At 38.4% G+C, this 23101-nt stretch overlaps 1 protein-coding gene across 15 annotated transcripts in view; it reads right to left on the reverse strand.

The window, feature by feature from the left end:
• LOC136057839 (bromodomain adjacent to zinc finger domain protein 2B) overlaps positions 1–23101 on the reverse strand; it is a 137611-nt gene that overhangs the window by 86995 nt on the left and 27515 nt on the right. For all 15 annotated transcript variants that reach the window (XR_010623082.1, XM_065750815.1, XM_065750828.1 and 12 more), the window contains exon 2: positions 3530–3685. Coding sequence is in view for 14 of the 15 variants with exons in the window: in XM_065750815.1 (XP_065606887.1) it covers positions 3530–3683 (154 nt within the window). In the remaining variant the exon portion in view is untranslated. The remainder of the gene's footprint in view (positions 1–3529; positions 3686–23101) is intronic.

Genomic DNA, 23101 nt, shown 5'->3' on the forward strand with positions numbered 1-23101 from the left:
CTTTAATCACTCTGTGAGGAAAATAGGTTAAATGTTATAAGAGTATCAACACTAATGTTTCTTTTGAGTTTTTATACTTCTTCACAAGACATAATTCTTTCAAATTCTGAAAAATATTAAGACAAAAATGGAACAGCACACACAGTCAGGCAGAAAGTAAAGCTGGAGGATATATTTTCCAACAAAGACTTGCCTGGTAGAAGGACAGATGCCCAGCATTCCGAAACAAGGAAAACTGAGGGAACCTGAAAGTATTAAATTCTTAAAAGCTGCATGGGAAAGGTGGCAGGAGACCTGCACAGATAAGCAACACACTCGTGCATAAACACAAAGGGAACAAAAAGGTCCAATAAATGTGGAAAAGGGGCTTATCCACTTGTGCAAAAGAAAATAATGTTGTCAGCGTCTGCAGGGATGCAAAGTACAAAGCTATGGTCCACTGGGATCTAAATCTGGCAAAAAGGATCAAGGATTTAAAAAAAAGCTTTTAAAGTATGTCGGTAGTAAAAGGAGAACTAGGGAAAATGTGGGACCACTACTGAGTGAGGTGGGTGCTCTGGTAACAGGGAACACTGAGATGGCAGAGATACTGAATGGTTTCTTTGCTTCAGCCTTTACTGCTATGACTGTCCCTTGGGAATACCAGGGCCCAGAAGAGAGAAAGTTTGGGGAATGGAAAGCTCCCCCTTGGTTGAGGTGGATCTGATCAGAGAGCATCTAACCAAAACCAACACACACAAAAGCATGGGCCGTGATGGGATGCACTCATGTGCTGTGAGAATTTGCAGAAGTTACTGCTGAACTGCTCAGTATCGTCTTCCAAATGTTGAGGAAGAGAACAGGAGAGGTCCCCAAAGACTAGAGAATATGCAATATCACTCAAATCTTCAAAAAGTGCAAGCAGGACAGACTGGGCAACTACAGGCCAGTCAGTCTCACCTCCGTCCCTGGAAATGTGATGTAACAATTTCTTCTGAATGCCATCTCCAAGCAACTGGAAAAAAAGGTTATCAGTAGTCAACATGGGTTCATCAAGGGGAGATCATACTTGACCAACCTGATAGCCTTCAATAATGTTATCACTGGCTTGGTAGACTGGGGGAGAACAGTGGCTGCTGTGTACCTTAACTTCAACAAGGCATTTGACACTGTCTCCCACCACATCCTTGTTACTGAAGTGTGGAATAGATGAGTATACAGTGACTTGGATTAAGGACTGGAATTGCTCAGAGGGTTGTGGTCGTCAGTGGCACAGCACCTGAAACAAGCTGTGCTCCCCAGGAGTCAGTGCTGGGTCTGGTCTCATTCAACAACTTCATCAGCCACATGGATGAAGGGATAGAGTCCTTCCTCAGCAAGTTTGTTGTTTATACAAAGCTGGGAGGAGGGGCTGAAACGCTGGAAGGCTGTGCTGCCATTCAGCGAGACCTGGACAGGCTGGAGAGTTGGTCAGGGAGTTTACCAGATGAGATTTAACAAGAGCAAGTGTGAGGTCCTGCACCTGGGGAGGAATTACTGCATGCACCGGTACAGGTTGGGGGATGAACTGCTGGAGAGGAGCTCTGTGGAGAAAACCTGGGGGTTCTGGTGGACAGCGGGTTGGCCATGAGCCAGCTGTGTGCCCTGGTAGCCAAGGAGGCCAGTGGCATCCTGGGGTGCATTAATAAGAAGAGCGTGGCCAGAGGGTTGAGGGAGGTGATCCTCCCCCCTACTCTGTCCTCATGAGGCCATATGTAGACTACTGTGTCCAGTTCTGGGCTCCCTGATACAAAACAGACAGGGATCTCCAGGAAGGAATCCAGGGGAGGGCCACAGAGGTGATAAAAGGCGTGAAGCATCTCCGCTGCGAGGAAAAGCTGAGAGATCTGGGACTGGTCAGTCTGCAAAAGAGAATGCTGAGAAGAGATTTCTCAACCATTTATAAATATCTGAAGTGCAGGAGTCAAGTCGGTGGGGGCAGAATCTTTTTGGTGGCAACAACAGAATAAGAGGCAACGGACAGAAGTTGGAACAGAAAATAAAAAATACACAACCAGTGCTGTCTGCTACCTTATGCCTATATCTGATTTATCCATAAAGCAGAGGCCATCACATTTTCATTTTATTTCTCCAGTATTTAAAAAGAGAAACAGAAGCAAACAATTGTTTGCTTGTAACAATAAACTAAGCTTTAATTATAGTACTCTACAAAACATCAGCCTAACAGTTTTATAATTCTAGCATTTTAATTTTTTTTAACTGTTTGTTCTTCAAGTTACTAACCTTCCGTACACATGCTCCACATACTGAAACTTTAAAATGCACTTAACATTCTTTGCTGAATTCAAATAGGCCAAATATTTTTGAGCACAGCTTAGAAATTTTACTAGCCACTATACAGACAGAAGACCAAAAACATCACTTTAAAGGAGAAGATCCATTTCAACAACACTGATTTCTTAGTAAAGGACCTATAACTGTGAATGCCTTTGTTAATATTAATGAACTTCACAGTACAATGCAGTATGTAATAACAAATATTTGACCAATGCCTAAAAATATAATGCATCAGTGCACCAACTTGCAGACATATAAAAATATTCTAACATTGTAAAGGGCATTCCTGCTTAGACTGCAGTGTAGAGAATTGCTTAAAATGACAGAAATTACTGTGTGCTTTCCACTTCTCTGTGTTGCATTTTAATCACTGTAGGGCAACTAAAATTTGTTTTCTACAGACCTCCCAGTTACAGGACTCTAGATCTTCCCAAGTGTATGCACGATTTCATAGTACTAGTGAATGTCTCATAGTAAAACTTGTAAAACTTGTAAAAAAAACATGTAAAACTTGAACTGATGGAAAAAGCTGGATAATGGTTTATATATACACAAGTAACAATCATTACTCTCAACAGCTAGTAAAAGAAAGCATTCATTGGAACAGAGAAAAATATCTGCTATTTTAAACAAAGAGCAAACCACTGATTATCTCATTAGAACACTCAAAATGGAAAAAAAGAAAGTGCATCATTTTAACAGACTGAGTATGCTCTCACAGAAACAAGTACAGATTACAGTTACATCAGTGTATGTTATAACTCCATCTTTAACCTTCCTCCATAAATAGCAAGATAAGTTGGTTGTGAACTAATTTTGTAAAAACGTACAAAAAATATTTTAAAGTGAAAACAGACTGAGAAAACCACCCTCTAGTGGTAAATACAAACCAGCTACGCTGGAATGCTGAGAACATTATGCGTATTTGAGAAGCTGATTAGTGAATGTAAATCTGAAAGTGGCACTGAGTCTGCTAGATCAATCTGTAAAATGATCCACATACTTTAGGGAACTAAAAAGTTTTTTCTTGTTTAAAAGAGCTGATTCTAAATCACTTTGAATGTACTATGTAATATACATGTAATATAAATTTCCCTCCTCAAAATAAAAATCATCGGTGAGATCTTACAATTTGACCTTGTAGTTATCATTTCATTACTAGTGTTAACAACCACTAAGATCACACTGCAATATGTAATCGAGTTATTCTTACCACCCGTGTTGATTGTGGAACTCAACGACGCAGCTCCAGTGGTAAGGCCACTCTTGGAAACCGCAGAAGCTATGGAAGGTGCAGAAGACACTGGAGATGAAGCAGCTGCACTAGAGGAGACTGACGATGACGTTAACCGCTCTCCAGACTCCATATCTACAAAAGAGACAAAGGTCTATTTTCTACAGCAGGAAAAGAAATCACAAGTAGACGGACTACGGAAGTGTCTGTGCTGACCATGTCTCAGGAGCTGTACTCAGGCAGTTTCCTGTGAGACCTTCAGGTGAAATCTATACCACAGGAACAGCACTCAGTCATCACGCAAATCCAGTATAACTGCAGCAGTCAGGAAATTACGTACAGCTGTTCAGAGCAACATCACATTTGAATCTGAATGCTGCACAGTAAAATCTGTAACATTAACTGCTGTCTCCAGAAGCCTTGTCTGAGCTTTGGGAGCATGAGCAACTGCCCTAACAGCCCCTGCCCTCTGTGCGCAGCCCTCAGACCAGGCACCGAGTAAACTGCCCCAGTTACGGCTCTCCCTTGGATGAAACTCAGAATACGTTCTCACATGCTGCATAATGTTGGGCAAGAAATGCTATCTGTCCAACTCATACCACAAAAGAAAATGGCTCTATCAGGCATCCATCAGGCAACACAGCACTGCAGATGGTAACTTAATGCTGTAACAACTGAAGTCTGCTTAACAAACAAATATTTAAATACAAGAATGTAAAAACTTAGGTAATAATAATAATACGTCTATGTGCACTGGCAAATTTCCCTGTACTATTTGTTATTCTACACGTGCTTATCAAACTTATACATGCGTATTTAGCAATCGACATTTTTATTTTGAATGAGAACTCCACCTACTGCTACTTTCACCACTGTTGAGTTCAGTCATGAAAGGCTGGCACTCCCAACCCACCCCATCAACAAAGATTTGGGTAAATAATTTCTTGTGAATATGCAAACAACTTCCATCCGAAACGCTCTCCTTTCCAAAGCTGCAGGCTGAGACAGATCATCTGCACAAGATGCTCCTTTCAGTGAAGAAAATTTCAAACAGACAAGAAAAGGACCCATAATATAATTTGCTAATGAAAATGCTGTGGAATCTGTTCACCTTGAGAAGATAAGCACTCAGGCCTGAAACAGTAAGAGGAGGCCACTCCTCAGAAGTTCAGTGAAGACACAGTCACAGGGTTATGGAGAAAGAGCCAAGATGATGGGCGTCACATGTTTGGTGTGCTACGTGTTTGCATGACACCACTTCTCAACAGATCCGAAACAGCAAGTGAATATTGGCACCACCCAAAATGGATGCAGAGCCACAACAATGTCAGGACTGCAAAGGCTGAAATGATACTGTCTGAAGACCATTCAAATGCAAGGATTCTCTGGCATTGGTTTTGTTAAGTGCTCACAAGATGCAGTATCAGCCAGATTCTCACACCAAAGTAAAACAAATTTCTAGTAATGTCAGAGCTGCTGTTTCAGAGACAAATCACCACAGCATTTTATACTGACTTGGGATTAGTATCAGTTTCTAAGAATCATATTTTTTTATGATAAGTTCACCTTAAAAAGATTAGAAATATACACCCAGCTCGCATATAAAAAGGTTAATTTTCCATTCCCCACATAACCATTTTTTCACATCCTTATTCCAAGCCTTGGATAATCTGTTCTTCTGCAACAGATCCTACTACTTCACATCTTCTGCAGAAGCGAGATGGCAGCATTTTATACTACAACTTAAATTTGTGAAGGTGCTGAGGAAACTGTATTTGTTACTACCTCAGCCATTTTCAAAATCAAATTACTATTCAATATTTGTGAACAGATAATTTTTCTAAATATAAAACAAAGATTTTCCCTCAGGAAAGACCTGAAGTAGAGAGCTAACCATTAGCCACATTAGAAATCCCATGACAATAATAGTTTGAAAATCAGTGATGAAGAATAACAAAAAAAAAAACCTGCAAGTGGGCAAGTTCTTTAAGCAAGGTTTTATCTGCTGCTGTTAGGTTTTGTGTCTTGGTTCTGCTACTTTCCTTTGCTTTTTAGATCAGTTTCCTCAGTTCCACCCAATATAACCTTTGTTTCTACAAATAAATGCAAAAACTGGAATGTTAAAATGAACCATGAAGATTACTTGCAGGGTTTCAGTGTTTTATTGTATATATTTAAATATAAGGTAGCAAACATCCTATTTCTTCAAATTTTGATCCACACAACAGATCTGCATTTCATTTATCCAGTTATAAGAAAATCTGGTGATCTTTAATAAAATGCATTGCTTCCCAGCAAAATTTTTAGAGAACACATTTCATTGTTATTTACAATTCTGCTAAGTTCAAATTAAATATATGAATATATGTGTACGTGGACATCCTGTAAGTATTCTCTAGAAATAGCAAACCCTGACCCTTGGGGGCATTTACAATGTATTTCCTGATACAGTAGTATAGTTTACACTAGGGACTCAAAGAATTACACTTCCTGCTCTACTCTTAAAATTGAGTTGTGTTAGGACTCCCAGTACTATGAACATCAAGGCCCCAGTTTACAAATGTTGCTAGAAGCAAAGAAAAGGGGGTGATGATTAATATGGTATAGAAGCCTAATAAAAACAATTTACCTTTCCTCTACATCATAAAATCTAATTTATCCTTTAATACAAATATGTTACAGTTCAGGAAAGAAAACCTGAAGAAAATGCACGCTGTTAAAATCAGGCGAGAAATACACTTCCCAACTAAGTCTCCATTTGTAATGTAAGGGAGAACAAACACAGTACCTCCAAGTGACCAACTCATTCACAGGGAATTCAGAGTTGATGTCACAGGAATGCCCAGCAGATGATACACTTATCAGTTAAGTACCACATGCTGAGAGGGAAGCAAAATTAAAGTCTGACTGTTACATGCAACATATCGTTAACAGCTGACATACCCAAGGGTTTAGGAGAGCACTTTCTCATCTTTTAATGGTAATATCTAGGTATACAGCACTTGGTAAAATAACCACCATCAGACTTTGTCCTCCGTATCTTTCTCTACAAGACAGATACCAAAGGAGAAAATAACAGAAAATATAAATTCGATTTCAGTTACTATGAAGAAAAAAAATTCTTGCCTACACTGGTAAATCTAAGTAGCAGTGAAAGGAACACTAATTACAAAATAACCCTATTTTAAGCAAAATTTAAAAATCAAAGCAGAAGTCACATACACAAAGTAGATCTACAAACTCTATTACAGCTTTGTGACCTTCAGCAATCCAATGGATGGAACACCCCTCCTACGAGGACAGGCTGAGAGCTAAGGCTGTGCAGCCTGGAGAAGAGAAGGCTGCGAGGTGACCTGAAAGCGGCCTGTCCGTTTCTGAAGGGGGGCTACGGGAAAGAAGGAGACAGGCTCTTAAACACAGTCTGTGGTAATATATCAAGGTGAAATGGTTTCAAGCATACAGAAGGAAAAAATAGGTTAGATAAGGGAAGTCTTCTACAGTGAGGGTGTTGAGACACTGGAACGGGTTGACTAGAGCTGTGGTGGATGCCCCATCCCTGCAGACTGGATCAGGTCCTGGGCAACCTGATCTAGCTGTGATGACCCTGAGCATTACAGGGCAGTTGGACCAGACAGCCGTTAAAAGATCCCTAATTCTACAGATTCTATGACCTTGCCTATAACAGAATGTAGCAAACAGAGACAGCTGCCAGAGGCACAGAAGTTGCTGCAGCTGTTAAGCAGGTTTCTTTCCAGAACTTTTGGAGGATCCCTCCAAGAAATCATCCTTCAACAACTTCTGGTGGCTTGCTGCTGGCAGCAGTGGTTGGCATTTGGAGCCTTTCGGTTCATCAGCTGCAGCAGTCAGTGTCCACAACCTGCTTCCCAAGCAACTATCCCCACTTCATCAAATCTCAGCTCAAAAAAAAATATTTACTGGATTCGTTCAGCATCTATCAACATTTGATTTATCAGGATGAAGCAAACTCAAATAAGCAATAATAGTTTCTTGGAGTTTCATAAACACTGTCAAGGAAGATTAGTGACATTTTATATCCAACTATTCAAGATAAACTGCTAAAGAAAAAGGAAAACTAAAAGACTTCATTTTATCTGACAGTACTCATACAGAGACTGACAACGACTGGGACATTGGAGAAATCACTTTTCCTTTCAGAGGAGAACTTTAAATTAAACCAAATTACTTGCCATAAACAACTGTTTACAAATAAACACTGAACTGACTCACTGAAGTTTATAGGCTTAATTTGGAACATTTGACATATCTACACGAATCTAAACACTACTGACATTTGACTGAAACAAATACTTTCATTAAGAAGAATTTAAATTACTGCCCTGTGAAAATGTTTCACACTGATATTCAAACCGCATTCAACTAGCATCAACAGATAAATTAAACATGCTCTGAAGAAAAAACGCAAATTCAGAATTCTTGTAATGAGTACTCAACACTTATAGAAACTTGCAAGAATTTTTATTTACATTTAACACAAATTCCCGTCCTCACAACTGAAAAGTTTCCACTTTCTTCTAGTACCCAACCGCTCAGTTATTATAAACTATTAAACGCCTTATGTGGCTATGGGTTGAGGTTACCGTCAACAGTTATTTATTAGAGTCTGCAGGCTCATTCACCTTTTGCATAACACTTGATCCTCGCCATTCAATGAGCAAAGTATAAGCTCTACAAAAAAAAATCCCAACGGTACCAATAATTATGGGACCATGTTTAAACCTCCAGTTGTACTGCTTATCACTACAGTCAAAAGTAAATATTTTCACACCCAGGATGATTCCATACATCCATACACCAAGATAACTTTCCTTATTACATTTGTTTTAGAGATGAAAGATACAAAATTTTAAACTTCAACGTAAAAGAGAAAAGCCCTGGATCTGGAACAAAGTTATAAACATTGGGAACAAAGGGGAGAGCTAGCAGACAGTATATTCTCAAGTATATTTATTTCAATTTTGAATAAACATCTGTGAAACATCATTACAGAATCACAGGGGTTGCAAGGGTCCGCAAGAGATCCTCAAGTCCCATCCCTCTGCCAAAGTGGGAGCCCTACCACAGGTCACACATCAGGCATCCAGCCGGGTCCTGCACGTCTCCACAGCGTCTCTGTGCAGCCTGTTCCACTGCTCCATCACCCTTACCGGGAAGCTCTCCTGCACGTCAGCATGGTAACCTTCTGTGTTCCAGTTTTAGGCCATCACTCCTTGTCCCAGTGCTGTGCAATGCTAAGAAGAGCCTGGCCTCATCCTTTTGCCTCCCATCTTCCTTCAGATGTTTATAAACATTTCATAGAACCACAGAACTGTTGGGGTTGGAAGGGACCTCCAGAGATCAAGGAGTCCAACCCCCTGCCCAAGCAGCTCCCAGCCCAGGGTGCACAGCTCGGTGTCCAGGTGGGTCCTGAACGTCTGCAGAGAAGGAGATCCACCACCTCCGTGTGCAGCTCCAGTGCTCCGTCACTGCACTGGGAAGAAGTTCCCACACACGTTTTTGCCTCAGTTTGTGGCCATTTCCCCTCGTCCTATGGCCACACACTGCTGAGGAGAGTCCAGCCTCACCCCTTTGCCTCCCACTCCTTAGATACTTATCCCACCCTCCTTCTCCAGCCTCCTTTTCCCCAGGCTGTCCCAGATCTCTCAGCTTTTCCTCGCAGCGGAGATGCTTCACGCCTTTTATCACCTCTGTGGCCCTCCCCTGGATTCCTTCCTGGAGATCCCTGTCTGTTTTGTATCAGGGAGCCCAGAACTGGACACAGTAGTCTACATATGGCCTCATGAGGACAGAGTAGGGGGGAGGATCACCTCCCTCAACCCTCTGGCCACGCTCTTCTTATTAATGCACCCCAGGATGCCACTGGCCTCCTTGGCTACCAGGGCACACAGCTGGCTCATGGCCAACCCGCTGTCCACCAGAACCCCCAGGTTTTCTCCACAGAGCTCCTCTCCAGCAGTTCATCCCCCAACCTGTACCGGTGCATGCAGTAATTCCTCCCCAGGTGCAGGACCCCACACTTACTCTTGTTAAATCTCATCTGGTAAACTCCCTGACCAACTCTCCAGCCTGTCCAGGTCTCGCTGAATGGCAGCACAGCCTTCCAGCGTGTCACCCCCTCCTCCCAGCTTTGTATAAACAACAAACTTGCTGAGGAAGGACTCTATCCCTTCATCCATGTGGCTGATGAAGTTGTTGAATGAGATCAGACCCAGCACTGACTCCTGGAGAACACCACTTGTTACAGGCATTATTTTTTGTTTCATAAACTTGTCTCTCCTCTAATAATTACAGAAGTTCTAGATCTGTAATAAATTAAATAAAAATCCACAAACTTCCAGTTGATTTGTTTTAAGTAAGTTCCCTAAACAGTGGTACATTAGCACTGAATCAGCAGGGTAAGACAGAAGAACAATCTATGCAGACTGAAGGTTATAATAAATTCAGTGGTTTATGTACAACACAATAAAATTAAACTTTCTTTAGTATAATGTAATGGCAATAAGTAAGTCAATAACTAAGATAAAGTACCTCAGGATTTTTAATACCACTCATCAAAATCTACAATTTCCCAATCTATTTCAGTATTCTTCGTGAGAACTATTATTATTTTTATTGCAGGTCTTGATTAAAACATTAAATAGCTATTCAGTGTTTGAAGCAAAATAACCATTAAACCTTATGCAAAATAACCTTAAACCTTATTCCTTAAAGTTCAGATTAAGGAAATACTCCATAACATACCACACGTGTTCTGTCAAATTTCTTTTAACTGAAACCCAGGATCTACTTTTTTCTTTTTCCCCTTTCTCTTTTTTTGAAAGCTGGTTATTTTTATTCATCATTCTGTAATAACAGCAGGAATGGAAAACAAAACTGCACAACATCTCATAGCTTTTGTTAGATTATACAATCATCACAGTGAATTTAGGGATTAGAAAAATCTCTGAAATTATTCAGAAGCTTGTTGACAATTTCTTGTGAATTTACTGAGGTTCTTCATAATTTAACAGACACTCCGTCACAAAATTCTTGTCATTTAAATTGGTTGTATTCTTTTTACTGTACTCACACATGAACACATACTCAAGTGCAACACTTCTGCCTTCTGTTACTCAAAGACTTAGTTACAGCTGGCTCCATTGCACAATGCCCTATCTCTGGGTCACTGTACTGTACTCCTCCACTCCCCATCCAGAAGACAAACTAATGTGCCAGCTGAAACTCAGGTTCAGCTGCAATTACAAGAGAGAGAACCAAGGTTAAGGAAAACTTGCAAAGGAAATGCCCTGACAAATCTCCTATGTCAGGCTCATCTTTGCATTGTTAAAATTCAAGAGTGTTAAAATCCATGCTTGTGTAAAACCTGCCAGTATTTTCTGTAACTGAACCTTGCTTATTACCTCTGAAGAACGACAGCACACATTAATAAGAGCATTAACGTGGTGAAGCCCAAGCATCCGTCCTAGTACACATGCACAAAAGCTTTCCAGACAACTCACTACAATCACCATATTTTGTCCACCCAGTATTATCATGCTTCCTGTTTAGAAAATGACTAGGTAGAGAAATGACAATCCAAACGCATAAGATAAAGGAAGGAGGTTCCCTCAGCTCAAGAATTTTGAGAACAAAATGTTTTGAACTGCAAACCCAGACATCAACTTGTGTACGTGAACTCCACAGAAGTCCAAACTGCCTACTCAAATTTCATGGACAGTTCTTCTCACAACTTTTAGAGAATGAAAATACAGAGAATGGGATAGTTTTGCACTGCAGTCCTAAACTTACACAGACTACCAAAAAATGCATCATGTACTCAAAGAAACAGGAAGGACAAGAATATTACTTCAAGTCCTTTCTTATAAATGAGGCAGCCAGGCTAAGACACAGCAATGATATCCACATTCTCATATTGATCCACACACATGTAGTTCCTCAGAAACACAGAACCAGTTTCAGAAGGAAGTACACTGTGCAGTAGTTTAACCATCAAAAACAGCTCCAGCAGGCATCAAGGGTAGCCCTCCAGATCCACAGCAAGTCAGTTTTGTTAAGCAAGCAGGCACAAAGCTTTGAGGCAGCAATTTCGGTAGTGAGACACCAAGCTTTGTGTTTATGAGCCTCTACAGTGACCAAGCATGCCAAGGGATTAGTAAGAACAAGTAGGATGCTTTTACATCAGAATTCTAAAACACAGGGAAAAATTGTCAAGGCTGAAGGAAACCAGCTAGATAGTGAGGGAGCAGAATATATGGCATGCTCTGATGGACAAGAAATCCTCTGTCTCAAAGGCACAATATCATTTTAATATATACTGAAAATGAAGAATTTGACTTAGTACCTTCCCAAACATTGTTTAAAAAAGCAGAATGTGCATTTGTGGTTTTGGTGCAGAACTACAAGAATGTTTCTCATGGTACATAACAATTGTATTACAAATTCAATGCTATTAACACATTAACATTTTAAACCAGCTATAAAATGATTTTGCACTCATTTGATTGAGTAGAGTATGACCAGCAGTGAGCAGCAAGTCACTCTACAACATGAGGTCTCTGAGATGAACACTCTAGAGCAAAATAAAACTGGATTTGTACATAGCTATCACATTCACACACTACTCATGATAGAGAAATTTCTTGAAGAAAAATAGTCCTCATTTCTAACAAGAAGAGAAACAACACACCTTACACATTTAAAAAAAGGTGACAAAAAGATGGTTTTATTTGTTAACTATGTTTATGTCAGACACGAAAAGGTTCTCTCTATGATAAAAATAAATTATGAACAAACACAATATATGTGCATTTTTGGTCACTGAGTTTGGCTAGTCAGTGAGTAATCAATAGAATCTTTCACCATCACGTTAATGCTAGTTGTTTGTCCAATATCTAAACACATTTTCATGCTTTATTAAAAAAAAATCATGCAAATCAGGTTTATTTTCTCATAGCTACTGCCAAATAAGCATTTACAAAACAGCAGCAGATGTCTTTCTTAGAAAAAAAATACTGAAATTTTGATACTTTAAACTCCATATATTCTTTCCTTAATCTATAAACACTTCAAACTGTTAACTTGGTCAGGGAGCACACAAAAGCACTGAAATCTTGGCATTACAGAAGAATAGACACAGAACATTAACAGCTTACTGTGGAGAGCAGTTTAATCAGGAAGTAGCCATTATCCTGTCGCTACAGAGCAGTGACAAGACTCCAAAACAAGCCGGAGTATTTTTCTCCCCCTCAGTCAAGAAGGAAAAAAGCACACGAGCTATTGTGCTCCAGCGCTAATGAGCCCAAAGGTCGGCAGACGTCTGTTGGCAAAAGCTGCCCCAAAGACAAAATTCAAGCAAGCATTCCCAAAGCTGTATTTGAGGAAGCGTCTAAAACCTACCACAACCGCCCTCTGTGCTACACACAAAACATGGCTGTCTTACTCAGAGATTAGCAATTATTGTAATGAGATACTGTCAGAGAGGGTCAAACAGTACTTCCTGCAGTTTACACATCTTGATTTCCTGGTAAACAAACTGAAAGGCAGGTGGAGCACTCAGACCGCCAGTGATCGCGCATGCTCACACCGCCAGCAATTAGCCGGGCTGAAGTACGTGGTCTTAATGGAAAGTGTATCTGTAGCACTTTAATTACATGATTGACACGGCATCCAAATGCAAAACCAACTCTGAACTGTGACATAAGTGCTTTCTACAACGTCGGATCACTATCAACTCTGTACTTCGTTGGATTGTTTTCTAAGCCGAACCAAAGAAAAACAAGCCTTTTATTTTCCTTTTAAGTTACACATACGTGCTTGGGCAATAAAAGCAGCTGAATCACTTCTGAAATAAGAAAACAAATCCTTATCACTCCATTCAGCACTGAGGGGTTGATCTCAAAATAAATAAATAAATAAATAAATAAAAGCCACCTACTAATAACATTTGTAAATTATCAAAATCAACTTGCTGAATGTAATTTTAAAAGAATAACCCAGTGACATTTTTTAGCTGCCTAACACCACTTTTCTCTGCTCAAAAATTAACCACGTCTCTCTCTATCTAAAATCTTCCAAAAAAATTACACTGAACAAACTCCTTTTGGATAAATAAATAAAGAAACAGACTTTCACAGTAGAACTTCAGAGGGCATAAGCTGCTACGAAAACACAAAGAAAAACAAGTCCTCTCCAAAAAACAATATAGAAAATATGCACAGAAATCCACCTGAGCCTCATGAAAGAAAACACATTTGTACAAAGACAGCTGAAGAAACTCTTCAGCCAACTGACAGGAGACAGAACTTATTTAAGACAATAAGTAGAATAAATTAATTATGCAGCCAGGTGGATGCAACTGGAACTGCCAAAGTGACCCAAAGTAACATCACAAGGGGTATCACAGAATGTAACAGAAGATCATTTACATACTAGAGGAAATACACAAAACTGAAAAGTAATTATCCCTCTCAGCAACTCAGCAGCATTAAGTAACAACCACGAGTACAGCAGTGTGACGTGTCTGAGGAAACAAAACCAGGAACATAACAACCAAGAAGTCTCTAATAACGTGTTATAAACACATCACAGTCATTTTTCACAAGCTAACAAAGGAACACTATGAGAGAGAAAAAAGCCTACAGAAAGCAGCACTGGAAGGATAACAGATTGCCAACTCTGCTGCTGAAGAGTAACTTGTGCCAGGGAAGGAGTTACTTTTCTATCACAGTCTCCCATGTAAGCAAAGATAGATGAGCAACAGGGAACTCTGCAAACAAGGCAATACCCAAAGCAGGATATTAGCCAACCCCTCTTGTTACAGATCTACTTACTACAGCCACGATTTCCTAATACAACAAGAACACAATTCATTCCCTAAACTATATAAAAATACCAGCATTTTGCTTTGTCTGCTTTGCTACTCTTAATGCATTTGGGAAAAAAAAAAAAAAAAAAAAAGTATTCTTGTTTAACTATATGCAGTGCTTCTAAAGGACCTGCAGAAATTCAAACCAAAAGAGAAAACCCTTCTGCAAAAATGAGTATGAGTACCAACAGAACTCTTCGCGGTTGTTCTACAAACTTTCTAAAAAGCAGTACAGGCTGCAATTAATTGAGGTAAATTTGCTACCAGTAACACAGGAGTGGACTCTCATAGCAGAACTTGAACACTGATTTAAAGCCTCAATCAGGGAATTATCCTTTCCAGAACTCCACGAACAATAAAACAGCCACTATGAATTTGAGCCTTGTATGTACAGTAGTAGTTCTGCATGCACAAATACTACTTCGTAGAGGATACATCTTTTTTCTAAAATAATTTAAATCCCTATTACTCATAACATGAAAAAACATCTACTGTGGAACAGCTGTTTTACCTTGAGACAGTGTCATGGTTTTATGATTTTTGGCATTGGTATTCCACATCATAACATCGTGTAGTGTATTAAGAGTTAAAGAGTTAATGCTCCAGCTCCGTGGATCATCGATAGTTCTGAGTTTACCTCAGAAGAGAAGAACTACATTCCCCAGAGGGCTGTGCATTGCTTCGCATTTTTATGTGTTTCTGCTCAGAGGGAAAGATAAAAACTGTCTGCCGTCACGGGACACTCTCTTTCCTTTGGGATCGACTCAGCAGTGGGTGCTCGCTGCCGTCCGCCTTCAGCGTTAGCGTAAGGCCTTCAGTTTATCGGACACTCTCTTGCTCATTTTATTTGATTTATTAGCCTCAATTCCAATTATATTGTATTATATTATTTTGCTTTCTGATATCTTATTTAGTAAATTAGCTTTTCCTCCTTAGATCGTTGCCTCTGATTTGTTTCTAGGCCCATCTCCCTTTTCCCTTCCCCCGTTCCCCTTTCTCGGGACGTGGGTCCATGGGTCCCCCGCACCAAGTGTCGCAGCACTGGGCCGAACCTGCCCATAAACCGTTGACAGACAGCAATGGGGAAGAGGGAGACAAAATAAGCCATTGGAAACAGCCTGACAGAAAGTCTGTTTTTACTTCTGAACTTCAGTTCTAGTTCAGAAACTATATATACAGACAACCACCACTACATCCACTAGTTAGCAAGAATGACAAATAAGCAGCCACTGTTCTCAGGAATTTTATAAGGTCACTAAAATACTGATCCTTGCTTCAGCTCCAGAACCAAATTATCATGTTTACAAGAGAATCCTAATAGGATACAGAAATGTATGATGAAAGAAATCACCACTCCACCTACATATTAATTTTATTAATATTATTATTAGTGCCTGACTTCAGAAAACTGTGCATCACCGATCTGTAAAGCCCAATAGCAGAGATACTTTCAAGGAGATTTTAAATATATATATATACACACACACATATTACATGTGGCACATTCTAGCTAGAGATGAGTATTGATTATTAAAAAAACCCAAAACATTAAGTACAGGAACAGTAAGTAAAGTTTTTCTACTGGTACTCCTAACACTGCCTAAGGAGATTCATCCTATGGACATGAAGGTAATTCTACTTTTTCTTTTAAGAAAAATCAAGAGCTTCTTGTAGAGGCATATCTTTTTTCTTGAAAGCTGTGACTCCCATTGAAGAGATTTTAAAAAGCCAATGGTACCTCCACAGAGTACAAGAATCATCTCAAAACTCTATCCAAAACTCTTGGTGCCACAAGTTAAATCACTGTCTTCCTCAAGAAAACAAGTTAGTAAAAGTCAACTCTGACCAAGCTACAAAGGGTAGGAAAAACCTTTTCTTCCTCCCACCTGCCCTGCCATGAAAGCCTCAAGTACCTCTTTACTGTGAAGAGCCCCTCACACATTCACATATCAAAGTAAGTCTTAGTTGTGTCCATAAGAGTTAGATTCTGACTGCATTTAAAAGCCTCTGTACCATTTTAACCCATACATGCTACTGCACAAAGAGTATTCCTGGGTTCCACTTATACACAGCATAATATCAGATGAAATTGTACTCCACATTTGAAAAACCATCAAGGTGCAGGAAACACAATCTCATTTCAATTAGTTTCTCATTCACCACCAAGAAAACCAAACAAACCAATCTTTTAAAAGCCAACAGTTGATGCTAAGTAATCTGCATTCTTACCCTGGACACAGCCCTGCCATAAGAGAAGGTCAGGGAGAGGCTCACCTTCCCAAGGGGAAGAGAATGGTAGAAACTTGCTTTGTTCTATCTTCTCTATATTCGGGTCACATACATTGCTCTATAACTTGTGATTTAACTTCATTTTAAGAACCCTTCCATTCCCATTATTTATCAAACACACGGACACCTCAGCTAGCTTTTTCAGAGCTAAAACAGTATCTTGGAATAAACACAGTAGCTACTACAGAGCAACCATTCAGAAATAGACACCAAATAGATACCATTATTAATCACATCTCTAAAAAAATTCTAATAAGAACAGATTTGCTTCAATGCATGTAAAGGGCACTCAAGTGAAAACCCGGGAAACTGTCATTTATTCTTTCTGTTACTACAGTGTCCAAAAACCTTCTCCATGCTGGCTCATTACACAGAACTAGACATAAAGCATTTAAAATTCACTAGTATTTCATACACTCTCTACTTGATTCTGATGCCACAAAGCTGATATATGGAATAAATTCTGAAAGGACATTAAAAATTTATCCAAATTAATTATCTCTGTACATTTTAATTGTCCTGAACCAATGCCTTCTTCTCAAGTGTTCATTTAGTTTGCATATTGCATTTATTGATGTACAGAGCATTTCACTAGCTAAAGAAACTGAAGTCCATCTCAAGAACCCAGTAGTCCTACATACCAAAACATATCATTCCATAACAACAAAGCTGATTCATCTCACTGTAAGCACAGTTTTTCAATTTAACATTTTAACGGAATATATTGAAGAATGTTAAGAGTCAGTTTTGATGAGACTTGACTGAGATAATGCTTATTTCAATGCTGAACATAATAGCTGATAGCAGTATCAGCTATTTAAAAAAGCACTACAGACACTAATATTCTTACCTTCAGCTTTTATCTTTGGTGTGGTAAACTCACTGTTAACTGTTACTTACTCATGCTGAAGGTTTTCAAGAAGAGATTGCATAGGCTGTAACATGGCAAAAAAAAAAAAAAAAACGCATGGAAAAAAGTGTGAGAATAAATTGCAGTTTTCCTTTAAATTTTTCCATTAAAACTTTATTGAGAAAATGCAATGTAAAATCACTGTGAAAATATAAAGGGACTTCTTGTAGATTTTAAAAAGGAAAAAGTAACTAAAAATACATATTCTTTAATTTTTCTATCACCACAATATCACACACACACACAGAGCCTCTGAGAATACAATATTCATTTTGCTGCAGAAGAACAGACATTGCATAACAATGAGATTTGCTAATGAAATCAGCCATCAACCTGGAATACATATGTATTAAACCAAGACCTCAGTGTCATTTTCTTTTTGCATCATTTGTTCTCTCTCTCATTTTTCCTCGACCTTTCACTACTCTGTCTTCCTTGTTTCACTGCTTCATGTACAGCAATACAATCAAGTATTTTGTTAATACTGTGTGTACCACTTTTCATTTAACCATTTTTTTTTCTAAGCATAGATGCTAATTGCATGGGTTCTAACATCACTGTTAATGCACTCTGAAAGAAAAATCAATGGATGCTAAGGAGACAAAGGAGCTTTACTTCTTGGTAAAACTGCGGGAACAGCTAATACAAACTGTGTGTCACTTGGAACATAAACCACTCCCACAGCTACAGCTGCATACTGGTTAAAACACGGAGCAACACACATTTTTAAAAATGTCCTTTGTATGTATGTAATGATTATACATGAACAGAAGTTAGAATTGTGAAACATATCAACTGTTCTGCAGAAACATGCAAAATTATCATGAAGCCCTAAAACAATCCAACAAGTTCAGCAACAGTACGTATAAGCACAGAACATACATACCAGTTAAGAAAAACAAATTAGTGAAAAGACATGAATGCTCAATGCAATTATTTTTTCAGAGCTGACCACAGAAAGATTAAAGCACTACTGAAGACATTTTTCTCTGATGGTACTATAATGGTATTTTGGTTCTGCAGATAAAAGCTGTTTTACACTTCACGGATACAAAGCAACCTGTTCACACCACTAGCTCAAGGATTATCAGAATTGTTTAGAATTTCCTCAAAAACTATTACTGTAGTCCACTGTTTTTTTCACTGTTCTCATTTTACAGTGTTTTAACTGAAATGCTATTAATAAGATACTGATGCCATCACGCTATTGTGATATTCCCATTATTCTCAATAACCTCCAAAGTCATATCAACAACTATCAAAAAATAAAACAACAACAACAAAAAAAAGAACTTGCTGTCTTCTTTGGAAGGTTGAAAAAAGGGAAAAACAAGAAACACCCTGAAGCTCCAATTCTATAAAGACAAACATCCAATTAGTCATTGTTAGTATACCAAAAGCTGCATAAACAGCATAACAGGTGCCTTTGAAAGTCCTTAATGGACTTAAAATGACCATCAAAACACACACACAAAAAAAAAAGCACGTGAAACTATTGAAACTATTAAAAAAACTGAGGAGAAAAAATAATTAAATGATAAAACATCCGAAAACAGGCAGAACTGCCTCTGAAACCAGTCATATCAGAACATCGCTATGCAACCCAGGAAGAGCATTGTCAGGTTAGCTGACATAACAAACTAGATAAATAATAGAAAGTGTTAAGACTTTCGCTAACAGTCATCTATGTACAACAGCTGAAAGCAAATAACATAGCTGTATTTTTCCTTTGATTTCTGTCGTTTTTAAAGATATACTACTATATATTATAAAGATCCAGGTACACGTCATATGAAACTTTATTACTTTTAACAGTGCATTATCATGTGAAGATTATTTTGGATCACGCATTATCAAAAGTGCTTCAGTTTTGATTACAAAGCATCTGTCTTTCTGTAAAAAAGCCATGTAGGCTGTAACTCAAATAGACAAAGGTGCAGTTAATTATAGAGGGCTTATCATCAAGAGCAAATACTGTGTAACTTCCAGGCTGAGAGATTTCAGTGCAATAGCCTCAATCCTTCAAAGTACAGAGTCGCTTTCTTCTGTGATGAACAGTGACTGCTTTCTATAATTTTAATAATTTTAGTCAAGTAGGCTAAAGAGTATTGCTGGCAGGTGATAGCTGTGTAATGCCTGCACGTTGAATGCTGACTTATTACCCTTTAAGACAGGTCAACTGACAACTTGCGCATTCTTTCTGCAAGAAGTTATAGCCTCTTGAGGCTATTATAACACTTCAAGTGAGATCAATACATCTAGGGATCTATCTAGCATATATAAACCACAAGAAGATGATATCTTCTAACATTTATCTAAATTTATTCAAATGATTAACTGAGAAAACAAAGATTCTAGAATATTCGCATCTATTGTACGTATGAAATGTAATTCTGATATGTAACTGTTTACATTAGGCAATCAGGCATATGTCATACAACATCAAACTTCATAACTTGGCACAAATGTAATTAATAGGAATGACAATAAAGAAGCCAGTTACTCTTACAGATAAAAGTGAATCATTTTTTTCTCTAAGACTCATACATATAAGGGAAGACTAGAAGACAGAAAAAATCACAGCAAAAGCATGCAGAATCAGATGCTGCACAGTGCTAAAAGACAGATGAATATTTAGCAAAGAAAAATATATATTCACAAAGAAGACTGAATTGGAAACCATATTTATCTTCACCAAACTAACCAGAAATATCTGCTTCAATAGAAGGAGCAAGATTCTGTATTTTACTGAAATAAATCACATAGATACAGACAAAATACAAACAATCTGAAGTTTAATACTGTCCAGTTTGGTTCATTTTTTCTGTGGTTTAAAATCATATTTGAGAGAATTCACAATTTCTATACTACCTTAGGACTGTTTAATCTTCTAGCAGTTGTATGCACACACATCTTTACTTATTATATGCTAAGTGAAAAGCTATTTTCAGGACTTCATGCACACAACCTGCAAAGCTCATTTACAATCTGCTAACAAAGCAAGCTGATATTTTTTTCATAACGGAATAGCACAAATTGTACTGAATTGCAATGACTATTTATCTACTCATAGAGAATAAAGAAGAGAACAATTTATTGAAACACAAGAGGAACTCCTGAACGCTAGAAAGTAACTGCCTGTGTGCAAAGCCGCTCAACAAAAACATCTATGATCTTCCAGAGCTGCCATTTTTCTTCCTTGACAAAGACTCCATCTGCCACAGACATTCACAGCCTCAGAGTCAGAATATCAACCATTCTGCAAGTCTGCCTTCACCCTGACATCCCCCCATAATACATCTGAAACAGATCATATATAAGCCCTCTATGAGCTCTAAGCCTATGCTTTTGTCAAGTGATACGCATTTAATGCTCTAATGTACCATTTTCACTTGTTCTGAATTGTGCAAGAATACATAAACTCCAAGTTCTATGCCCTTTCTGTTGTTCTGTTTGTTTTAAATTACTTGTGAAGAAACTAAAAAGAAAGTACTTCCAATTCAAACAGAACATGTAAATCAGTTAAAAAGCATCTGCTTTTAATGTGTGTGTCTACATGACATACATGCACACAACCTCAAATTAGATTCTCCCAAATAAACAGAACTCACTTAGTAAGATCCTTATTATTATTAGGCCATCACGCAGAATAAACTATCACAGTTTAACCAAAATCAACATAACTACATTTGTCTACTTCAGCTCTACATCTCCTCACCTATATACAAACTAGTTTTAATCAAGAAACAAAAAAGGAAAGAGAACCTTGCCTTATGAGGCAAAAGCCAGAGATAAAAATGATTTTTCATGTATTATTTATTTACGCACACCCCGAAATATAACAATATATGTTCTACCAGCTGGCCTGTCAGAACTCTACTTCAGCAAAGTACTCCTCTGCTAGCATCTTCTGGAGTCTGGAAATTCAAGCAGATGTTGGTTCTCTACGTTATTGTTAAACCTCCAAATTCACAGTTTGATTCTGCAGTGAAATTGTACTGTACATACACACTCATAGTTAAGATGTGAGCTACTGCCACGTGAATCTTCAATACAGTAAATGCATGGCAGCAAAATCCCTGAGCACTAGACAAAGCTTGCAAGCAACTTTATGGTAACATTAATCCCTGAAAAGTACAGATTGCACAGACTTAACTTTAACTCGCATCCTTTCTTCCCAGTGTCTATTGTCTCTATCTCTACCTGTCACGTAATACCATCAGCCACTCAAATTGCATGTTTTATTTCTCTGCCAATATATCTGCACTCTGCCCACCATTCACCTTTGTTCATACTACTTTTAATATTCAAAGCATAAACTCAATTGAGGCCAAGAATATTTTCGAAACTCATATGGAAAAAAAACTGTCTTTTAATCACCCAGATACACTGTCCCCCAGAATTTCCTTGGCTAAATCACAGAAGAACTGGGGTAGACCACAGCATCAGGCTGCACCAATTCTTTTGTTCTTGTCTTAGAAGCGCTCGGAACAGATACTCATGGATACACAACCAGAATGTTTATTTTATGCCTTACAGGATTTACCCAACACTGTCATATCATATCCCTCACTCAAAAAAAACTCTTGTTCCACTCTCCAGCTGCTACCAATATGCATTTCAGGTGTTTCTTCACTCATCTGCAATTCAATTTCCCCCACCCTTCTCATTACCACTAGTTAATTGCTCAGTTTTTCTAGTGATAAAATGGATTGGCAAGCTATACAATACAAGGATGCTGTAGTATGTAAGAGGCTTGTAGGTCTATATTTGACCTGAGACACAATTTTTCCCTATTTTGGAGCTAAGAGTCAAACCTGAATCAGAGCACCCAAATTTAAGATAAAGGTTCCAAACATGGAACGCTGGTCCAACAGAAAAACAAGGAAACACATTTTTGAGAGGAGATAGCTTTGCTACACTGGCTTCTTTGTACTAAGGAAACAGCCTAGATTATGTCTTTAAGCACTGCCAAATCTGACAGACAGCAGTGCACTAGGAAAGATTGCACTAAAGATACAAACAAGCAGTGGAAAAACAAGAGTCACCCACTGTTAGAAATCTAAACCTCTCAATTCTTACAACTCCAGTTGTGCTGCATTATATATTCCCTGCTAAGGAAGCACTGACTTTATTCCATGATATTACCACCTCTTCACTACTTTCTTTCTCTAGGGATACAAAAGTAAAAAGCAAAAAAGAAACAAAACCCAGGAATTTTTTGTAGTTTAAGACATGGGAAGAGACATAAAAGATTAAATATTGGAAATAACTTCTAAACAATTTCTAGAGGCAATGTGATCCAACTTCCTCCTTAAAGCATGCTTGACTTTCAAGTTAGATTAAGTTGCTCTGACCCTTGTCCAATAAAACAATGTATAAATTTTTCAGGCTCTCTGAACCCTCATTTCAGCACTTCTGTTCTGAGCAATTTTTCCTTTGCCATCTA

The sequence above is a fragment of the Cyrtonyx montezumae genome, unplaced genomic scaffold (genome assembly GCF_038088225.1).
Source record: "Cyrtonyx montezumae isolate F1298 unplaced genomic scaffold, pur_monq_1.0 scaffold_7, whole genome shotgun sequence".
Taxonomy (NCBI): Eukaryota; Metazoa; Chordata; class Aves; order Galliformes; family Odontophoridae; genus Cyrtonyx; species Cyrtonyx montezumae.